This window comes from Salvelinus alpinus, chromosome 15 (genome assembly GCF_045679555.1).
Source record: "Salvelinus alpinus chromosome 15, SLU_Salpinus.1, whole genome shotgun sequence".
NCBI classification, from domain to species: domain Eukaryota; kingdom Metazoa; phylum Chordata; class Actinopteri; order Salmoniformes; family Salmonidae; genus Salvelinus; species Salvelinus alpinus.
The window spans coordinates 13,961,595-13,980,732 of record NC_092100.1 but is presented as its reverse complement, the minus strand read 5'-3'; the positions used below and the strand labels follow the sequence as shown (position 1 = coordinate 13,980,732).

Sequence of the window (19,138 nt, the reverse complement as noted above, 5' to 3'; positions counted from 1 at the left end):
AGCACCCTCATTCATAGAAAATATACAAGGTAGGTTAAATTATAGTCTAGGGCGTCCTATTTAAGTTAAATAAAGGTTAAATAAAATATATTTGTAGTGCAAGTTATATTAATGAGTCATGAGTATTTTAAGATGAATCATTTCCTAAAAAATGAACACAATTAACTCAACAGGAGAGGCCAGGAAGGGTAAAAGAGGCTCTTAATACTTGGAAATTGAATCAGTTACACATCAGATCAGTCTCACAGAGTAAGGTTTAAACTGGTTTTGTGTAAATTAAAATGAAGTCAGTAATTCACAGTATGAGTCCATACTTGTCATTCTGTACATCCCTGGACACATCACACAATGTATGTTTTTTAAGTTGTCTGGCTAGGACACATTCAACACATATTTGTCACAAAAATGCAAAACACTGGAGACAGGTCTTGTGTTGTGACCATAGAGAATGATAGAGGCCTCTAGTGGCCAAAAGGCCGTATTAGCATGGGCAGCTCCATTGAGAGCTTCCAACATTTTAATGGGGTCAACTGGGCTGGACTTCCAACTTCATTGGTTGATCCCTCCTGGTGACCCTGTTGGAGTTATGTCCAATCAGGTCATCAGGAGGAATCACCCAATTGCGAAGAAGAAAATGTACTACTTCAAAATGGAGATGCCCATGCTGTCACAGACTCTATAATTGCACAGATACAAAGATGAGTCCTCTATCTATCTCTATGGTTGTGACCTTCCATCCATTACAGAATGTCTCAAACACCTCAAAGCCGCAAACATGTCCAAAGTTGATGATGTCAAGAACTATACATGCTTAATAAAACAGAGCTAGAATAGTTATTACTAAAAATGACTAAAATTACAATAAAGCTCAGAAGACTGGAGTGCTACATCATGTCACAGCACTATAGGAAGCAGAACAGTCCTTTTTCATAAAACATATAGACTATTGGCTGAAAATGTCACTTTATGAACAAACGTTGTAATGCTTGGGATGGATAACACTTTAGTTCTTCAAATCCACTCAAAATCCATTCCTTTAGTTTGACTGTTTGGTTGTATTGAAGCTGTGGGTCTCTTGAAGGCCACAGGGAATGCTGAAATGATGTAAACTCCATTTTCCAAGTGGTTTAGTTACAGATCTTCTCTGTCATTGCCCTCTGAGGGTAGAGAAGAGAGAGTAGAGTTGGGGGATTAACATGATATTGACAAATAATTGCATTATATGCCTACCTTGCTGCAAAAACAAGACATAGGAATGGTTATTACAAAGCTTTCTCATTGAACAGGCCTACGATTAAAGGGCCATCTGGAAAAAAACAAAAACAAAGCGTTCACTCGTCCCTGTTTTGGTAAGACATATTCTCCAAGAATCACTGTCTATCATGAAGTCCAAAAATGGATGTACCAATCCCAGATTGCCCTGTTAATTTGAGGTGACAGACAGAACTACATGCCTATGCTGACATGCTGTATGATGATGCTAAAATCACTTCCTAACGGATAGGCTAAAGCCATAATCTGAGGAGAACTCATTCGGCTGTTTCCACTCGCAAAACAGATGACTTATAGTCAACCAAAAGCAGACAAGCTAAATGCTCAATCCATCACACTGTCTTATGTTAACAAGGTTGATTTCCCCTCATATTGCATTGTTGACATAATGTCTCATTGTTATTTATAAGTAGAATCTGTACTTCATAATGATGATAACAGAGGACTTTTATTGTATACCTCAGAGCTCCTACCTTCATCGGTTCAGATGTAATGAAGTGCTGCACTAAAGAAAACAACTTGAAAGTGACATCATTCTTATGTATGGCTGACTAGACTGCAATTTCACTTATAATGGTTATATTAACCAAACCAGACTTTTAATTTTTTAAATTTGGGAAATAAGTAGTGCATCACTAATTCCAATGACTGTGGCAAAGGGAACAATTAAAGACAAACAGCTATTATATACTTATCTTATACTAGACTGTGATTTAGTCATTATGTTCTATGCCCAGAGAGTGATTGTGTATAATCGCCCAGGTTGTGGTTTGAGCAGACACACTTGTGGTGTGAAATAACGGTGACAATCCACTGCTTCTGTTTTATGACAGTAAAGCTCCTCCTTCATTGAACTACAGCAAAATTAGACCATCTAAGTCTGAATGACTGCACTACAGTATGTGAAGGATATTCCTTCATAAATGAATATCCAGACACCCCCTGCACTACACTGCATTCGGAAAGTATTCAGACACCTTCCCTTATTCCACATTTGGTTATGTTACAGCCTCATTCTAAAATGTATTAAATATTTTTTTTTCTCATCAATCTACACACAAAGCCCCATATTGACAAAGTGAAAACAGGTTTTTAGAAATGTTTGCACATGTATATATAAAAAAAAAAAATATATATATATATATATATATACAGTGGGGAGAACAAGTATTTGATACACTGCCGATTTTGCAGGTTTTCCTACTTACAAAGCATGTAGAGGTCTGTAATTTTTATCATAGGTACACTTCAACTGTGAGAGATGGAATCTAAAACAAAAATCCAGAAAATCACATTGTATGATTTTTAAGTAATTCATTTGCATTTTATTGCATGACATAAGTATTTGATACATCAGAAAAGCAGAACTTAATATTAGGTACAGAAACCTTTGTTTGCAATTACAGAGATCATACGTTTCCTGTAGTTCTTGACCAGGTTTGCACACACTGCAGCAGGGATTTTGGCCCACTCCTCCATACAGACCTTCTCCAGATCCTTCAGGTTTCGGGGCTGTCGCTGGGCAATACGGACTTTCAGCTCCCTCCAAAGATATTCTTTTGGGTTCAGGTCTGGAGACTGGCTAGGCCACTCCAGGACCTTGAGATGCTTCTTACGGAGCCACTCCTTAGTTGCCCTGGCTGTGTTTTTGGGTCGTTGTCATGCTGGAAGACCCAGCCACGACCCATCTTCAATGCTCTTACTGAGGGAAGGAGGTTGTTGGCCAAGATCTCGCGATACATGGCCCCATCCATCCTCCCCTCAATACGGTGCAGTCGTCCTGTCCCCTTTGCAGAAAAGCATCCCCAAATAATTATGTTTCCACCTCCATGCTTCACGGTTGGGATGGTGTTCTTGGGGTTGTACTCATCCTTCTTCTTCCTCCAAACACGGCGAGTGGAGTTTAGACCAAAAAGCTCTATTTTTGTCTCATCAGACCACATGACCTTCTCCCATTCCTCCTCTGGATCATCCAGATGGTCATTGGCAAACTTCAGACGGGCCTGGACATGCGCTGGCTTGAGCAGGGGGACCTTGCGTGCGCTGCAGGATTTTAATCCATGACGGCGTAGTGTGTTACTAATGGTTTTCTTTGAAACGGTGGTCCCAGCTCTCTTCAGGTCATTGACCAGGTCCTGCCGTGTAGTTCTGGGCTGATCCCTCAACTTCCTCATGATCATTGATGCCCCACGAGGTGAGATCTTGCATGGAGCCCCAGACCGAGGGTGATTGACCGTCATCTTGAACTTCTTCCATTTTCTAATAATTGCGCCAACAGTTGTTGCCTTCTCACCAAGCTGCTTGCCTATTGTCCTGTAGCCCATCCCAGCCTTGTGCAGGTCTACAATTTTATCCCTGATGTCCTTACACAGCTCTCTTGTCTTGGCCATTGTGGAGAGGTTGGAGTCTGTTTGATTGAGTGTGTGGACAGGTGTCTTTTATACAGGTAACGAGTTCAAACAGGTGCAGTTAATACAGGTAATGAGTGGAGAACAGGAGGGCTTCTTAAAGAAAAACGAACAGGTCTGTGAGAGCCGGAATTCTTACTGGTTGGTAGGTGATCAAATACTTATGTCATGCAATAAAATGCAAATTAATTACTTAAAAATCATACAATGTGATTTTCTGGATTTTTGTTTTAGATTCCGTCTCTCACAGTTGAAGTGTACCTATGATAAAAATTACAGACCTCTACATGCTTTGTAAGTAGGAAAACCTGCAAAATTGACAGTGTATCAAATACTTGTTCTCCCCACTGTATATGAAATACCTTTTTTACATAAGTATTCAGACCATTTGCTATGAGACACCAAATTGAGCTCAGGTGCATCCTGTTTCCATTGATCATCCTTGAGATGTTTCCTCAACTTGATTGGAGTCCACCTGTGGTAAATTCTATAGATTGCAAATGCTTTGGAAAGGCACACACCTCTCTATATAAGGTCCCACAGTTGACAGTTCTTGTCAGAGTAAAAACCAAGCAATGAGCTCGAAGGAGTTGGTCGTAGAGCACCGAGACAGGATTGTGTCAAGGCACAGATCTGGGAAAGGATACCAAAATATTTCTGCAGCATTGAAGGTCCCCAAGAACACAGTGGCCTCCATCATTCTTAAATGGAAGAAGTTTGGAACCACCAAGACTCTTCCTAGAGCTGGCCGCCCGGCCAAACTGAGCAATCAGGGGAGAAGGGCCTTGGACAGGGAGGTGACCAAGAACCCGATGGTCACTCTGGCAGAGCTCCAGAGATCCTCCGTGGGGATGGGAGAACCTTCCAGAAGGACAACCATCTCTGCAGCACTTCACCAATCAGGTCTTTATGGTAGACAGGCCAGACGGAATCCACTCCTCAGTAAAAGGCACATGACAGCCCGCTTGGAGTTTGCCTAAAGGCACCTAGAGGACTCTCAGACCATGAGAAACAAGATTCTCTGGTCTGATGAAACCAAGATTGAACTCTTTGACCTGAATGCCAAGTGTCATGTCTGGAGAAACCTGGCACCATCCCTACAATGAAACATGGTGGTGGCAGCATCATGCTGTGGGGATGTTTTTCAGCGGAAGGGACTGGAAGACTAGTCAGGATCGAGGGAAAGATGAACGTTGCAAAGTACAGAGAGAGATCCTTCATGAAAACCTGCTCCAGAGCACCCAGGACCTCAGAATAGGGTGAAGGTTCACCTTCCAACAGGACAACAACCCTAAGCACACAGCCACGACAACGGAGGAGTGGCTGCGGGACAAGTCTCTGAATGTCCTTGAGTGACCCAGCCAGAGCCCGGACTTGAACCCGATCTAACATCTCTGGAGAGACCTGAAAATAGCTGTGCAGTGACACTCCCCATCCAACCTGACAGAGCTTGAGAGGATCTGCAGAGAAGAATGGAAGAAACTCTCCAAATACAGGTGTACCAAGCTTTTAACGTCATACCCAAGAAGACTCGAGGCTGTAATCGCTGCCAAAGGTGCTTCAACAAAGTACTGAGTATATGAATACTTATGTAAATGTAATATTTCAGTGTTTTATTTTTTATACATTTACAAACATTCCGACAACCTGTTTTTGCTTTGACATTATGGGGTATTTTGTGTAGATTGATGAGGAAAAATAAAAATGTAATCCATTTTAGAATAAGGCTGCAACGTAACAAAATGTGGAAAAAGGGGTCTGAATACTTGTAAGTATATTAATAAAAACCTCCCATCCAAGTGTAACAGAGTTAATATCGTAAGCTCACCCCTAGGGTTGCAAAATTCAGGTGACTTTCACCAAATTTGCTGGTTTTCCAGAAATCCTGGATGGAGGAATCTTCCAACCAGGATTTGAGGAAAAAAAAAGGGAATTTTGGGAAAGTTACCGAAATGTGCAACCCTACTCACCACCACACCTCTCTCACCAGGGGCTCCAGTTCTGAGTGCTCGATGAGGCTGAACTCAGAGATGAAGTAGTAGTAGTGTTTGTAACAGGTATTGATGTGAGCCTCGGCGCCCATGCTGCAGATGCTGTCAAAGTGGTGGATGTAGACGTGCACAAAGACCCGGAAAAGACGGCTCAGAATCTTCTTACACACCTGCTGGAAGTTCTTAGGGAAAGGAACACCTACAACAAGAAGGATAGAGCAGTCAATGAGGAGGAACACTGGACAGTTAGTTCCCTTATAATTAAGCATTGAGCCTTTGCAACCACATTCAATTCCTTTTAGAGACCATCCCTGGATGCATTAATGAAAACCCGTTTGTAACTTTCACAATATCATTATGTTCCATAATTATGTTCTATTATTTTTCGATAATTGCTTCTTTTTTTTAAACTAGGATTAAAACACAAATCACATGAGTTTTCATTGAAGATCATTTAAACCCACACACTGGACATCAGTATCCATTACATCAGGTATTCCCAAACTAGGGTACGCGCAATACCGTCAGGGGTACGTCAAACAAAAATGTCATTCACATTTTATTTTTTAAACAATAGTAATTCTTCACATTTTCAAACCCTGGATGGAGGAATCTGGGGAAAGTTACTGAAATGTGCAACCCTTTGGGGCTATACATTTGGGTGAGTTTTTTTCCCCCTCGCCTGAGTAGCCTCATTTCACTGCCAATTAAAAAAAATTAAACCATCTAGTTTTCAGCAAAATAACTACACAATGTCAAATACAGGTAGCCTAGTCAAATAATTAACATCCAATCACATTAACATTGCTCTCTCGCAGGAATTCCACTAACGTTCCATATGTAGCTGCTGCTCATTCAGTTTGCTCGGAAATTGATAAATGGTTAAAAAAAGTAAGGCCCGCGTCCATAGAGACACATACAGTACCAGCTCTACTGGTAGTACTGCTACTACCAGCAGTACGACACCTGCACCTGTCGACGACACAAGTTATTCTGCTTCCACGAGCACATCCAATGCTAGCATCAGTAACTACATTTGTTGTTAGCCCAGCTAGTATGGACACTGACAGTTGTGAATCTGATGCAGCCGTAGAGCTACTGCCCCCCTACCCGGAAAAGCACCGAACAACAAACAGGGACGTTGGACCATCGAAGAGGCGCAAATATGATGAGAACTACATTGATTTGGGGTTCACATATATTGGGAGTAGTGCCTTTCCTCAGCCACAGTGTGCTATATGTGCAAAAGTACTATCTCACAACTCGATGAAACCTTCACTCTTCCGCAGACATTTAGAAACAAAACATGCCAATTTGAAAATTAAGCCACAGGACTTTTTTAAGCAAAAATTAAGACGACTTTCGAGTAGTAAGACATGTATAAAAGCAACAGATACCATTAATAAGAAGGGTCTATAAGCGCCTTATATGGTGAGCTACTGAGTGGCTAAGACAGGCAAGCCTTATACTATTGTGGAGGACTTAATTCTTCCTGCTGGGACAATGCTGGGGAAAAGGCCCAAAAAACTATACAGACAATGCCTTCATCAAACAACACGGTTTCACGACGCATCAATGACATGGCAGGAGATGTTTTGAAACAATTACTGCTTCGCATACAAGTCAGTGAATTCTAAGCTTTACAGCTGGATGAGTCAACAGACGTGGTGGGCCTGGCACAGCTCCTTGTATATGTCCGTTACGTTTATGGGGGGTCAATTAAGGAAGACATCCTCTTCTGCAAACCACTGGAAACCAGGACAACAGGAGAGGATATTTTTAAAGTACTGGACAACTTTGTGACATCAAATGGAATTTGTTGGTCAAGATGTGTTGGTATCTGTACTGATGGCGCAAAAGCCATTGTCATGATGTTGCCTGCTTGGGTACTGCAAACCCCATCCCCCTCTCCCTGCCTCTCCCTTTCCACCACAACCCATGCGGTGATCACAGAGAGATGTCGTAAATTCCTGAGAATCTCCCCACCACAAACAGTATTAAGACAGAGGGTAAACTTTCAGGACAAAGGAATTCTCTTCCACCTCACAGAACTTGAGGTACTTTACCTCATACCCATCCTGGATCCGGGAGCATCCTCATCAAAAAAGCTGACTAGCATAGCCTAGCCTAACGGGACAGGGATATAGCAAGGCCCCTGAACTCTCGTGTATTTTCTGCACTATGCAATGATATAGGCTGCGACCATGTAACGCTTTTACAACATACAGAAAGAAGTGCACTGGTTATCAAGGGGCAAAGTAATTGACACGTTTTTTTAATTGAGAGAGGAGCTTAAAGTTTCCTTTACTGACCATCATTTTAACTTGTCTGACCGCTTGCATGATGACAAGTTTTTCACACGTCTGGCCTATCTGGCTGATGTTCTCGTCTGAATGATCTGAATCTAAGATTACAGGGACTCTCCGCAACTATATTCAATGTGCGGGACAAAATTGAGGATATGATTAAGAAGTTGGAGCTCTTCTCTGTCTGCATTAACAAGGACCACAGATAGGTCTTCCCATCATTGTATGATTTTTTGTGTGCAAATTAACTCAAGCTTACGGACAATGTCAAATGTGATATAGCGATGCACCTGAGTGAGTTGGGTGCGCAATTACACAGGCATTTTCCCGAAATGGATAACACAAACAACTGGATTTGTTATCCCTTTCATGCCCTACTTCCAGTCCACTTACCAATATCTGAACAAGAGAGCCTCATCGAAATAGCAACAAGCAGTTCTGTGAAAATTTAATCAAAAGCCACTGCCAGATTTCTGGATTGGGCTGCGCTCAGAGTATCCTGCGTTGGCAAATCTCGCTGTAAAGACACTGATGCCCTTTGCAACCACGTACCTATGTGAGAGTGGATTCTCGGCCCTCACTAGCATGAAAACTAAATACAAGCACAGACTGTGTGTGGAAAATGATTTAAGACTGAGACTCTCCCCAATACAACCCAACACTGCAGAGTTATGTGCATCCTTTCAAGCACACCTTTCTCATTAACCTGTGGTGAGTTATTCACAATTTTTGATGAACAATAAGGTTTTATATGTAAGATGGTTATATAAAGAGCAAAATTATTGAATATTATAATATTATTATTTGTGCCCTGGTCCTATAAGAGTCACTTCCCACGAGCCGGGTTGTGACAAAAACTCACACTCACTCTTATGTTTAATAAATGTATCGTATAGTGTGTGTGTGGCAGGCTGACTCTGGTGCTAGAGGGGGTACGCAGCTGGAGGTTTGAAGGGGAACCACTGCATTAGATAATCTCCCTCCCCAAACAGAGGTTGATGACAACCCTTTAACAATGAACAATAGACTCAGAGTACCCCATTCAATTTCTTCTAAATGCCACCCTCATTGTATAATTAACCTATCCTTGAACCTTTCTAGATACATTAAAGGTATTGTCAGAGAAGGTGGAGTATGATGCAACATCACAGATGCATTCACTATCATCCACATCAAAGAGCTTTCATTTTAATTACTGCTGTAAAATGTTCTGTACATTGACTTTCTATAGGACCATTACAACTGAGAATGTCTCCTGAACATCAATATACTTTTGCACCCTGAAGCACCATTATATAGCTAGTAGCTTCCATGGTCACACACCCCATAGATTCAACTCTAACTTCAAAGACAGTCCCCCTACAGAGGAGTCCCTCAGGGTTTAGTATGAGGTCCTCACACACCTACTCTTGTGGGGAAGATGTCCTCATTGTTGATGTTGGTCTCAATCCAGTCCATCAGCAGGTTCATGTACTTCAAGGCAGGCAGCTTGGTGGGCTTCTTGTAGTCGTCTCCGTCCTGCCACCGGTACTCATAGCGCAGGCCCCCAGACATGATGGGGCAGGTGCGCTCGGTGCAGAACTCGCTGACCGTGCCGTAGATTAGGTTGATGCGGTTGAAGAAGTCCACCACATGCACGGCGATCCAGTCATTGATGTTCTCTCCTTCAGGAAGCTGGACAACTTTCCTCAGGTCCAGGCCAGACTTCAGAGAGGCCTGGGCCTTCTTGTATAGTTCAAAGCGCTGGGTCCCAGGCTCGAAGCGCTTCCGAGGCCTGAACGTTTTGTCTTTGCTGAAGACTTGTCCGAGACAGAGCGCCATTGTCTTAATGGTGGACTCTATGTTGATGTGTGGGCCTAATGGACAGTGTGTGTGTGTGTGTGTGGGGCGGGGGGAGGGGGTTCCTGAGAGGTGATTGGACAGGTTTCACGAACATAAGTTTGTTCAGGTTAAGGTGTTCTCTGAGGAGTTCTGAGGGCAGTGACCTCTACATTGGGGACGGTTGGGAATGCAGGGACATTTCTCTGAAAAATAGAGAAAACAACAAGAAAGGTCATGAGAAGTTAGAAAGGCTTCTACCCCCATTATATCATGCCTGCAAACAAAGTACCACAATACTATCATGCCTGCAAATTAGGCAACATGATAGAAATCAGCAAACTAAATCAGCAAATAATAAACAGTATTGTCAGCTTGTTTACAAAGGAAATAGCTTGAGGGACTTGATAAGCAAAGCATGTTGTGATTGTGGAACTGCTCTGAATATAAAATATGACCCCAAATATGAGGACAAACCAACAGTGGAGTGTACAAGAATCCATTTGCGGCATTCATTTCTGGTGGCTGCTATGTAAAATAAGTTGAAGGTAACAATACTGACAACCATCTGGCCCTTGAAATAGGTCATTTTATGTATGTATGCATGTATGTATGTACAGTTGAAGTCAGTAGTTTACATACACTTACGTTGGAGTCATCAAAACTCATTTTTCAACCACTCCACAAATTTCTTGTTAGCAAACTATATTTTTGGCAAGTCGATTAGGACATCTATTTTGTGCATGACACAAGTCATTTTTCCAACAATTGTTTACAGACAGATGTTTTCACTTATAATTCACTGTATCACAATTCCAGTGGGTCAGAAGTGTACATACACTAAGTTGACGGTTGGAGACAGAAAGCGTCTCCTTCCTGAGCGGCATGACGGCTGCGTGGTCCCATGGTGTTTATACTTGCGTACAATTTTTTGTACAGATGAACGTGGTACCTTCAGGTGTTTGAAAATTGCTCCCAAGGATGAACCAGACTTGTGGAGGTCTACAATTTTTTTCTGAGGGCTTGGCTGATTTTTATTTTTTTTCCCATGATGTCAAGCAAAGAGGCACTGAGTTTGAAGGTAGGCCTTGAAATACATCCACAGGTACACCTCCAATTGACTCAAATGATGTTAATTAGCCTATCAGAAGCTTCTAAAGCCATGACATAATTTTCTCAAATTTTCCAAGCTGTTTAAAAGCACAGTCAACTTAGCGTATGTAAACGTCTGACCCACTAGAATTGTGATTCAGTGAATTATAAGTGAAATAATCTGTCTGTAAATAATTGTTGGAAAAATGACTTGTGTCATGCAAAAAGTAGATGTCCTAACCGACTTGCCAAAACTATAGTTTGTTAACAATAAACTTGTGGAGTGGTTGAAAAACGAGTTTTAATGACTCCAACCTAAGTGTATGTAAACTTCCGACTTCAACTGTATAAAGGGCTGTGGTCAAAAGTTATGTATGTACAGTGGGGCAAAAAAGTATTTAGTCAGCCACCAATTGTGCAAGTTCTCCCACTTAAAAAGATGAGAGAGGCCTGTAATTTATCATATGTACACTTCAACTATGACAGACAAAATGAGAAAAAAAATTCCAGAAAATCACATTCTAGGATTTTTTATGAATTTATTTGCAAATTATGGTGGAAAATAAGTATTTGGTCACCTAGAAACAAGCAAGATTTCTGGCTCTCACAGACCTGTAACTTCTTCTTTAAGAGGCTCCTCTGTCCTCCACTCGTTACCTGTATTAATGGCACCTGTTTGAACTTGTTATCAGTATAAAAGACACCTGTCCACAACCTCAAACAGTCACACTCCAAACTCCACTATGGCCAAGACCAAAGAGCTGTCAAAGGACACCAGAAACAAAATTGTAGACCTGCACCAGGCTGGGAAGACTGAATCTGCAATAGGTAAGCAGCTTGGTTTGAAGAAATCAACTGTGGGAGCAATTATTAGGAAATGGAAGACATACAAGACCACTGATAATCTCCCTCGATCTGGGGCTCCACGCAAGATCTCACCCCGTGGGGTCAAAATGATCACAAGAACGGTGAGCAAAAATCCCAGAACCACACGGGGGGACCTAGTGAATGACCTGCAGAGAGCTGGGACCAAAGTAACAAAGCCTACCATCAGTAACACACTACGCCGCCAGTGACTCAAATCCTGCAGTGCCAGACGTGTCCCCCTGCTTAAGCCAGTACAAGTCCAGGCCCGTCTGAAGTTTGCTAGAGAGCATTTGGATGATCCAGAAGAAGATTGGGAGAATGTCATATGGTCAGATGAAACCAAAATAGAACTTTTTGGTAAAAACTCAACTCGTCGTGTTTGGAGGACAAAGAATGCTGAGTTGCATCCAAAGAACACCATACCTACTGTGAAGCATGGGGGTGGAAACATCATGCTTTGGGGCTGTTTTTCTGCAAAGGGACCAGGACAACTGATCCGTGTAAAGGAAAGAACGAATGGGGCCATGTATCGTGAGATTTTGAGTGAAAACCTCCTTCCATCAGCAAGGGCATTGAAGATGAAACGTGGCTGGGTCTTCCAGCATGACAATGATCCCAAACACACCGCCCGGGCAACGAAGGAGTGGCTTCGTAAGAAGTATTTCAAGGTCCTGGAGAGGCCTAGCCAGTCTCCAGATCTCAACCCCATAGAAAATCTTTGGAGGGAGTTGAAAGTACGTGTTTCCCAGCAACAGCCCCAAAACATCACTGCTCTAGAGGAGATCTGCATGGCGGAATGGGCCAAAATACCAGCAACAGTGTGTGAAAACCTTGTGAAGACTTACAGAAAACGTTTGACCTCTGTCATTGCCAACAAAGGGTATATAACAAAGTATTGAGATAAACTTTTGTTATTGACCAAATACCTATTTTCCACCATAATTTGCAAATAAAATCATAAAAAATCCTACAATGTGATTTTCTGGATTTCTTTCCTCATTTTGTCTGTCATTACATTTACATTTAAGTCATTTAGCAGACGCTCTAGTTGAAGTGTACCTATGATGAAAATTACAGGCCTCATCTTTTTAAGTGGGAGAACTTGCACAATTGGTGGCTGACTAAATACTTTTTTGCCCCACTGTATATTATGTTACTGCTCTAGGGATGTAATTATAGTTTGGATAATCTTATTTACTATTATCTATTGATTTTTACCTTTTTTTCCCACTCTTAATGTGATACGCAAAGGAGAGAACACCAGAAGAATGATAATTTAATTACCATAGTGAATTATTGTAATGTTTGTTTATGTGCCAATTAATCCCATAAGGGATGGGTTGCCAACTGGTGATTTGACACAAAAATAACATTTAATTAATTTCATTGATTCCAGCATGATCTAATACTGAAATCCGACCAGAGGGATATAATCAAGGGTATTTGACTGAATTAATGGCATGGTGCACTTCACTAAGACATTTTGGGTAGTACTGGGAAGTCAGCTGTTGTTTAAGTAATCTGTACGTGAGACATTCAGACGTATCTTCTATCCACACGCTCAACAGAAACATTTACTCTAACTGGCCATATGACTCCAATGGAGAAAATCAATTCAAATGCAGCACCTTGAGTTGTTTAGCACCTTTACTATTGACATGATACCTGATCTGCACCTTTTATACCTGCTGTAAACTGTGTACGTGACAAATAAAATGTGATTTGATACAATATTGACAGAGGTGGAACATGGACAAATTGACTGAGGATGTTATGGAGAAAGCTGCTCGGCTGGCTGTAGGGATGAACAGACCGGAACACAGTATACATACTGCAACAGTCTCAGAGACATCATTTTGCAGTGTCCTGGGCTGATTAAGGATCAAACAGCCTGAATGGGTTTGACATTTTCCTTTCAGACAGTCAATGTTACACAGAGGGAAAGTCATCATCATCTGGTCATCTGGGGGTCAATGGGATGAAAAGTGGGTCCTCCAGACCTGCCTGTTTATTACACTAAATTACTTGTTGATCATTAAGGTTAATATCAGTATTGGAATCTCAGTATGATAGGCCAAACGGCAGACTAAAAAGGAGGGAGGAAAAAGGTAAGGGGAGTAATTTAGAGGATGAGTCATCAGAATACCTAGAGTATCAATCATGTCCGCCATAGAGAAGAGTGGTGTGGTGTGTTAATAGTCCTGAACTGACTGTGGATCAGATCTTACGGAGAACTCTCAAACAAAACACAGCAACTCTGCCTTTCTGAATTATAGAAGGAGTTCAGTGCAGGTCAGTGGTAGCCCACTGAGTATCTAGCTTCTTGGCTCCATGGTTTAGAAGGTTTACTTTTCTTTACTGAGTTAGTTTCCATGACGGAGTTTCATGCGGAGAGCTCTGAGAAGTCAAGCCAAAATTACAGCTCTCAAGAAGTCATACAGATATGGTTTCAAAAGGCATACTGAATAAAATACAAACAGTGTGATGTTCTAGAATAGTTTTGAATCTGCTGTTGCTCCTTTCATCCATTCTAAATGACAATGTCTGGTGGTGATGTGACTATATCCGCATTTATGTCTCACGTCCCGTTTCACACAGCAGCTCTCAACACTTCCTGAGTTTGTTATTGTGCAGCTTGTGTGGTTAAACTGAGCACCAGTTTCTGTTTTTACAGTATATACACCGAGTGTACAAAACATTAGGAACATAGAAATAGACTGCCCAGGTGAATCCAGGTGAAAGGTATAATGCCATTGATGTCACCTTCAATTCAACTTCAATCAGAGTAGATGAAGGGGAAGAGACGGTTAAAGAAGGATTTTTAAGCCTTGAGACAATTGAGACATGGATTGTGTATGTACGCCATTCAGAGGGTGAATGGGAAAGACAAAATATTGAAGTGCCTTTGAACAGGGTATGGTAGTAGGTGGCAGGCACACCGGTTTGAGTGTGTCAAGAACTGCAACGCTGCTGGGTTTTTCCACACTCAACAGTTTTCCATGTGTATCAAGAATAGTCCACCATCCAAAGGACATCCAGCCAACTTAACACAAATGTGGGAACTGAGAAGCATTTGCGTCAACATGGGCCAGCATCCATGTGGATCACTTTTGACACAATGTAGTCCATGCCCCGACTAATTGAGGCTGTTCTGAGGGCAAAGGGGGATGCAACTCAATATTATGAAGGTGTTCCTAATGTTTTGTCCACTCAGTGTAAGTCAAGCATATTTGTGTGCTCTGAGCCTGAACTGTACAAAGTAATCCAGAATGAGACAAAGTAGAAATGTTGAATGCCACCTGGTTTAGTGTAATTTTACTGTAGTTTTGCTCTCAGACTGTAGCAGAAACTTGACAAAGAGCTTCAGCTCACACTACTCAGAACAGTAGGCCTAAAGTATGACTGTCATTCTTCTTCTGGACAGCTTCCTCCACATCTGTATGGTGTTTGTTACACAGTATGTGTGGTGTGAACAGGATCGTCCTCTTCCTCAGTACTTCACATCTATTATCTCTAGTGGATCATTTCCATTAGAGGCATTGGGTATTCACTTGGAGAATGACCATATGACAGAAGGAGCTGGTCCACAACTGGATAGGTAACTGACTTGATGATGGCCACTACACTCCCTTAGTTTTGGTATCTAAGTCTAAATCCATAGCAGTCCCACAAATGTGAATACCAGTCATGGGCAGTAAACCTCAGAGTAATTTAATAACAGTGACAGTGCACATAAAATAAATGTCTATATAGGCCAAGGGATAGGGGATATGCCTCCTTTTTTTTGGATTATGACCTCACTGCTTCTCAGTGACTTCATGCCTCTCCAGTTACAGACTGGTGCATGTCTGATCACGTATGTGGGACGGTGGACCAGGTCCGCTATGCACCCTGCATACTTTACTGATTTTCCATGGAATTTCCTTCTAACACTGGAGAATAACAATAGCTCTTTCAAGGTCCTACAAAAATACTGTATGTGGGAGAGAGAAAACAGTAGCTAATGCACAGGAACAAATTCAGTAAGATCTAGTCATATGGAACAAAGAGAAAGAGCGTGAGAGATAAAAAGAAAGGGGAAAAGTTTCCCCACAGTACCTGGCCGGGGTTCGTGTGGATTGCTTGGAATGATGTGGGGAGTCTTTGGATGGCCAAGGAGAGTTCCGTGGTCAGCCACCTTTACTTTAATTCCCTCTGGACAACGATCCAGGCAGATCTGTCCCTCTCCGGATCCTATGGAGACTCTCTCCTTCCCAGCCACCAACAGACCTTGAGGCTCCAACTTCACTCAGCAGCCAGCTACACAGCAGCGCAGACAAAAAAAGCTGAAAAAAAAGTTGTTTGGCTTCTCTTCCTGTGAGTGATGTCACATCCTGACTTTGTCTGCTAGGACCCTGCTGTATCTCTCTCTGTGTCTGTGTCTGTGTGTGTGTGTGTGTGTGTGTGTGTGTGTGTGTGTGTGTGTGTGTGTGTGTGTGTGTGTGTGTGTGTGTGTGTGTGTGTGTGTGTGTGTGTGTGTGTGTGTGAATGGAAGACCTACAAATCAACAGAGGAGGTTCCTGTACTATAGGGGTGGGAAGAAGCCACCTGGCTCTCTCTTCCACTCCTCTCAAACCGCTCAGCTCTGCTTCCAGGACAAGATTCATCCCAATAAACCTCAACCTGCTATAATTTCTATTTCATTGTCAAGATGTAACCAAATCCATCAATTTTGACTTGCATAAATGTATTGTCTGGTGCAACATACACAATCAAGCGTCACAAATCTACATTTTTTTTTTGACTCGAGCCACAGGAGACCTGGACTGTTCTCCATGCTCCTGTAACGAGTTTTAATATTGCCTTGTGTATTTCACCTAAATCCTTTCATTAGCTTTCATATCCATAGATTGTGAGTGTATCGATTGCTCTGTGGTATATTGCTCTGGCCTGTAGTACCTTCAAGTCAGAGGCAGGAGTTCCCTCTCAGTATGTTTTGATTCTACTGAGGAGAGGTATGTGTAAATGCATATGTTATACATGTTTAGAAGTAGTAAAACGTCATATAATTGTGATATAATGTATTTCAATAGTGTTGTGTTGCTAGCCAAACGTTTCTGATGAAATATTCTGCTGAAAGAGTTTTCTACGAAGTGGTGCAATTTTAAGCTAGCTAACGTTAGTTAACTTACATGCTAGCAGGCTGTCTGTAATGTAACTTCCCTCGTGCAGGTACTTGCTTGCATTACTTTTCCTCACGTTAGGTGTGCAGCATTGAGAAGCTCACCATTCAGTGCATTGCATGTATTCCATCCAATCCAGATAAATAAAAGACAACTACTGTCCATAGACCTGTTCGTTACAAATACAGCAGACTACAACGCAGAAAAGTAGCCAAATCGGCTACACTCCCATCCGGCAGGCGGGACCGGTGCATCAAGGCTCAGACCAACAGACTCCTAAACAGCTTGTATCCCCAGCCCATAAGACTGTTAATTGGCTAACAACTACAGCTCTCCCACAGACTATACATACGGACTATATGCCCATCCACAGGTCTCTACGGGGTATAGTAGGTGCCAGGCGCACGGTTTGTGTCAAGAAATGTCACACACATTTCCGTGTGTATGAAGAATGGTCCACCACCCAAAGCCAACTTGATACAACTGTACATTTATATTCCTGCACGATCGGACATATATATATATTTATTTTCTTCTTCATTTGTGTGTATTGTTAGGTATTACCGCATTGTTGGAGGTAGAAACAAGCATTTCGCTGCACCTGCGATAACATCCGCGAAATGTGTACAGCCTATTTAATAAAAATAAACCTCTACTAAATCAAATAATGTTGAACATTGTTAATCAAAGTGTATATTACTAAATGATGAGTTCTGTATCTCACAGCTGCATTGAAGAGATGTTTAGGGAATTACAGGTGAAAGGCCCCCTGCAGGGATCCACAACATCCACAGGATGTCATCAGCTACATATCTTGCTTCCAAGGGCTCAGAAATGAGAGAAGTCCCTCTTGAAATCCAGAGCTTAAAAAGAAGTCCCACATAAAATAAGTAATTGCCAATAATCAATGATGAAATTCATGTTCGATTTATAAAAAATGTGTGCAAGGCTAAGCTTTAACTGTAAGTGATTAGGATCACTAGGATATAACTAAATTGTACCCCTTACAGTAGGCTACGGTGTCAACTGTCAAAAGATGTCAATAGTGTAATTGTAGCCATTATTACACAGCTTTCAGACGGGACTGTAGGCCTAAAGCGGTGTAATAAATGGTACATTGGGTGGCCTATAAGTGATGGGTTAGTTTAGGAGATCATTAAAACAGGTTTTTTAGTGTATGTTAAAAAAATATATATATATATTTTCTCAGTTTGGGCAGACAATCAATGTCCTGATCAGTCTCAGCATGCACATTGGTACGGGTCTAAACTAGTTCGACTGAAAAAAGACTCCACCTTTTCCTTTAACCGCCCACCCTTTCCTGTTTCATCAAAAAAGGGAGTGCGGTAAAATCGTTTTTACGAGGGATGCGTTCAGTTTGATTAAATGTTCGCTACGTTGCCTAACGGCTTCTGCTGAACGGAACGTTCTTCAGAGTTCTTGAACAGACTGAATACGTTTGGTGGGTGGCGGGGTGTGGCTTGAAGAAATGAGTGACATTTATAGCGAAGCGGCCATGCTGACAGGGTTCCCCAACTCCTTTTTTAAACTTCGTTTCCGTTTAATTGAACATTGCGTTACCTTTTTTCGTACTGAACTCAGCCCTGAAGGAGGACACAACACACCACTTGTTTTAACGGTTCTTTCTTCTAACTCCTCACGCTCTCCGACACTTTGTTCCAGGTGGGTAACACTTTTATTTCACTAATTATAGCATACTTGCTGTTCTGTATAAAATTCATTTGGGAATTAAACTTATTTTTCTAGTTTAACTATTGTAAAACAGGTAACCTATTTGGCTGCAGGCAATCTACAGTATATGCTAATTGTTGGCTGTCACAATGTCACTGTAGTCGCCTATTATATTACCATGCATATGATTAGTCATGGTAGGGGATTTGAAAACCACTTAACTTGATAAACTTTGTCAGTGAAGTTACACATTTTATTTTTGTATCTGCGTCATGTGGCTATGCAGACCCTATTTCCTACAACTTTGACCGTTTTATTGTCAACATCACTGCGCGCATTGGCCACAAAGTGTTTGAATCAACGTTTCAACGTAATTTGTGAACGTATTGTGACGTGGAATCTACGTGGGAAATACATTGGATTTGAAAAAAGTCATCAACGTAAACGGTTGATTTGAGTGTAAAATTTCAGCCATAGGATTACGTCATCATGGTAACCAAATTTGAACAGAGATAAACCTTGTATAATAT

At 41.6% G+C, this 19,138-nt stretch overlaps 2 protein-coding genes across 7 annotated transcripts in view; one reads left to right on the top strand and one right to left on the bottom strand.

The window, feature by feature from the left end:
• Nucleotides 1-184: 184 nt before the first annotated feature.
• On the bottom strand, nt 185-17,381 carry mob3c (MOB kinase activator 3C). 5 transcript variants are annotated; one of them, XM_071344262.1, is made up of 5 exons: nt 16,926-17,381; nt 15,853-16,053; nt 9,381-10,001; nt 5,668-5,870; nt 185-1,157 (listed from the first exon to the last, which is right to left on the bottom strand). In XM_071344262.1, the coding sequence occupies exons 3-5, from the start codon at nt 9,796-9,798 to the stop codon at nt 1,128-1,130; spliced, it is 651 nt and encodes a 216-aa protein (XP_071200363.1). In that variant the 5' UTR covers nt 9,799-10,001; nt 15,853-16,053; nt 16,926-17,381; the 3' UTR covers nt 185-1,127. The 5 variants fall into 5 exon arrangements, 4 of the variants coding, with proteins under 4 accessions (XP_071200363.1, XP_071200364.1, XP_071200365.1 ...); XM_071344263.1 differs by having other exon boundaries at nt 15,853-16,079; nt 16,926-17,244; XM_071344264.1 differs by having other exon boundaries at nt 17,021-17,158.
• The window catches only part of LOC139540440 (very long chain fatty acid elongase 1-like), a 34,750-nt gene continuing 32,327 nt past the window's right edge, over nt 16,716-19,138 (top strand). Inside the window, exon 1 of one of the 2 annotated variants that reach the window (XM_071344260.1) lies at nt 16,716-16,748. The gene's annotated coding sequence lies outside the window, so the exon portion shown is untranslated. Of the gene's footprint in view, nt 16,749-18,225; nt 18,600-19,138 lie in introns of those variants that run through there. The other variant, XM_071344259.1, reaches the window with a different exon arrangement.

What these genes read in the sequence shown, in the direction of transcription:
- mob3c (XM_071344262.1), bottom strand. Translation starts at nt 9,798, where the DNA reads ATGGCGCTCTGTCTCGGACAAGTCTTCAGCAAAGACAAAACGTTCAGG. An exon ending in CATCTTCCCCACAAGAGTAG is followed by an intron (nt 5,871 to 9,380) that starts GTGTGTGAGGAC and finishes TTCTTGTTGTAG; the next exon opens with GTGTTCCTTTCCCTAAGAAC. An exon ending in ACTCAGAACTGGAGCCCCTG is followed by an intron (nt 1,158 to 5,667) that starts GTGAGAGAGGTG and finishes CTCTACCCTCAG; the next exon opens with AGGGCAATGACAGAGAAGAT.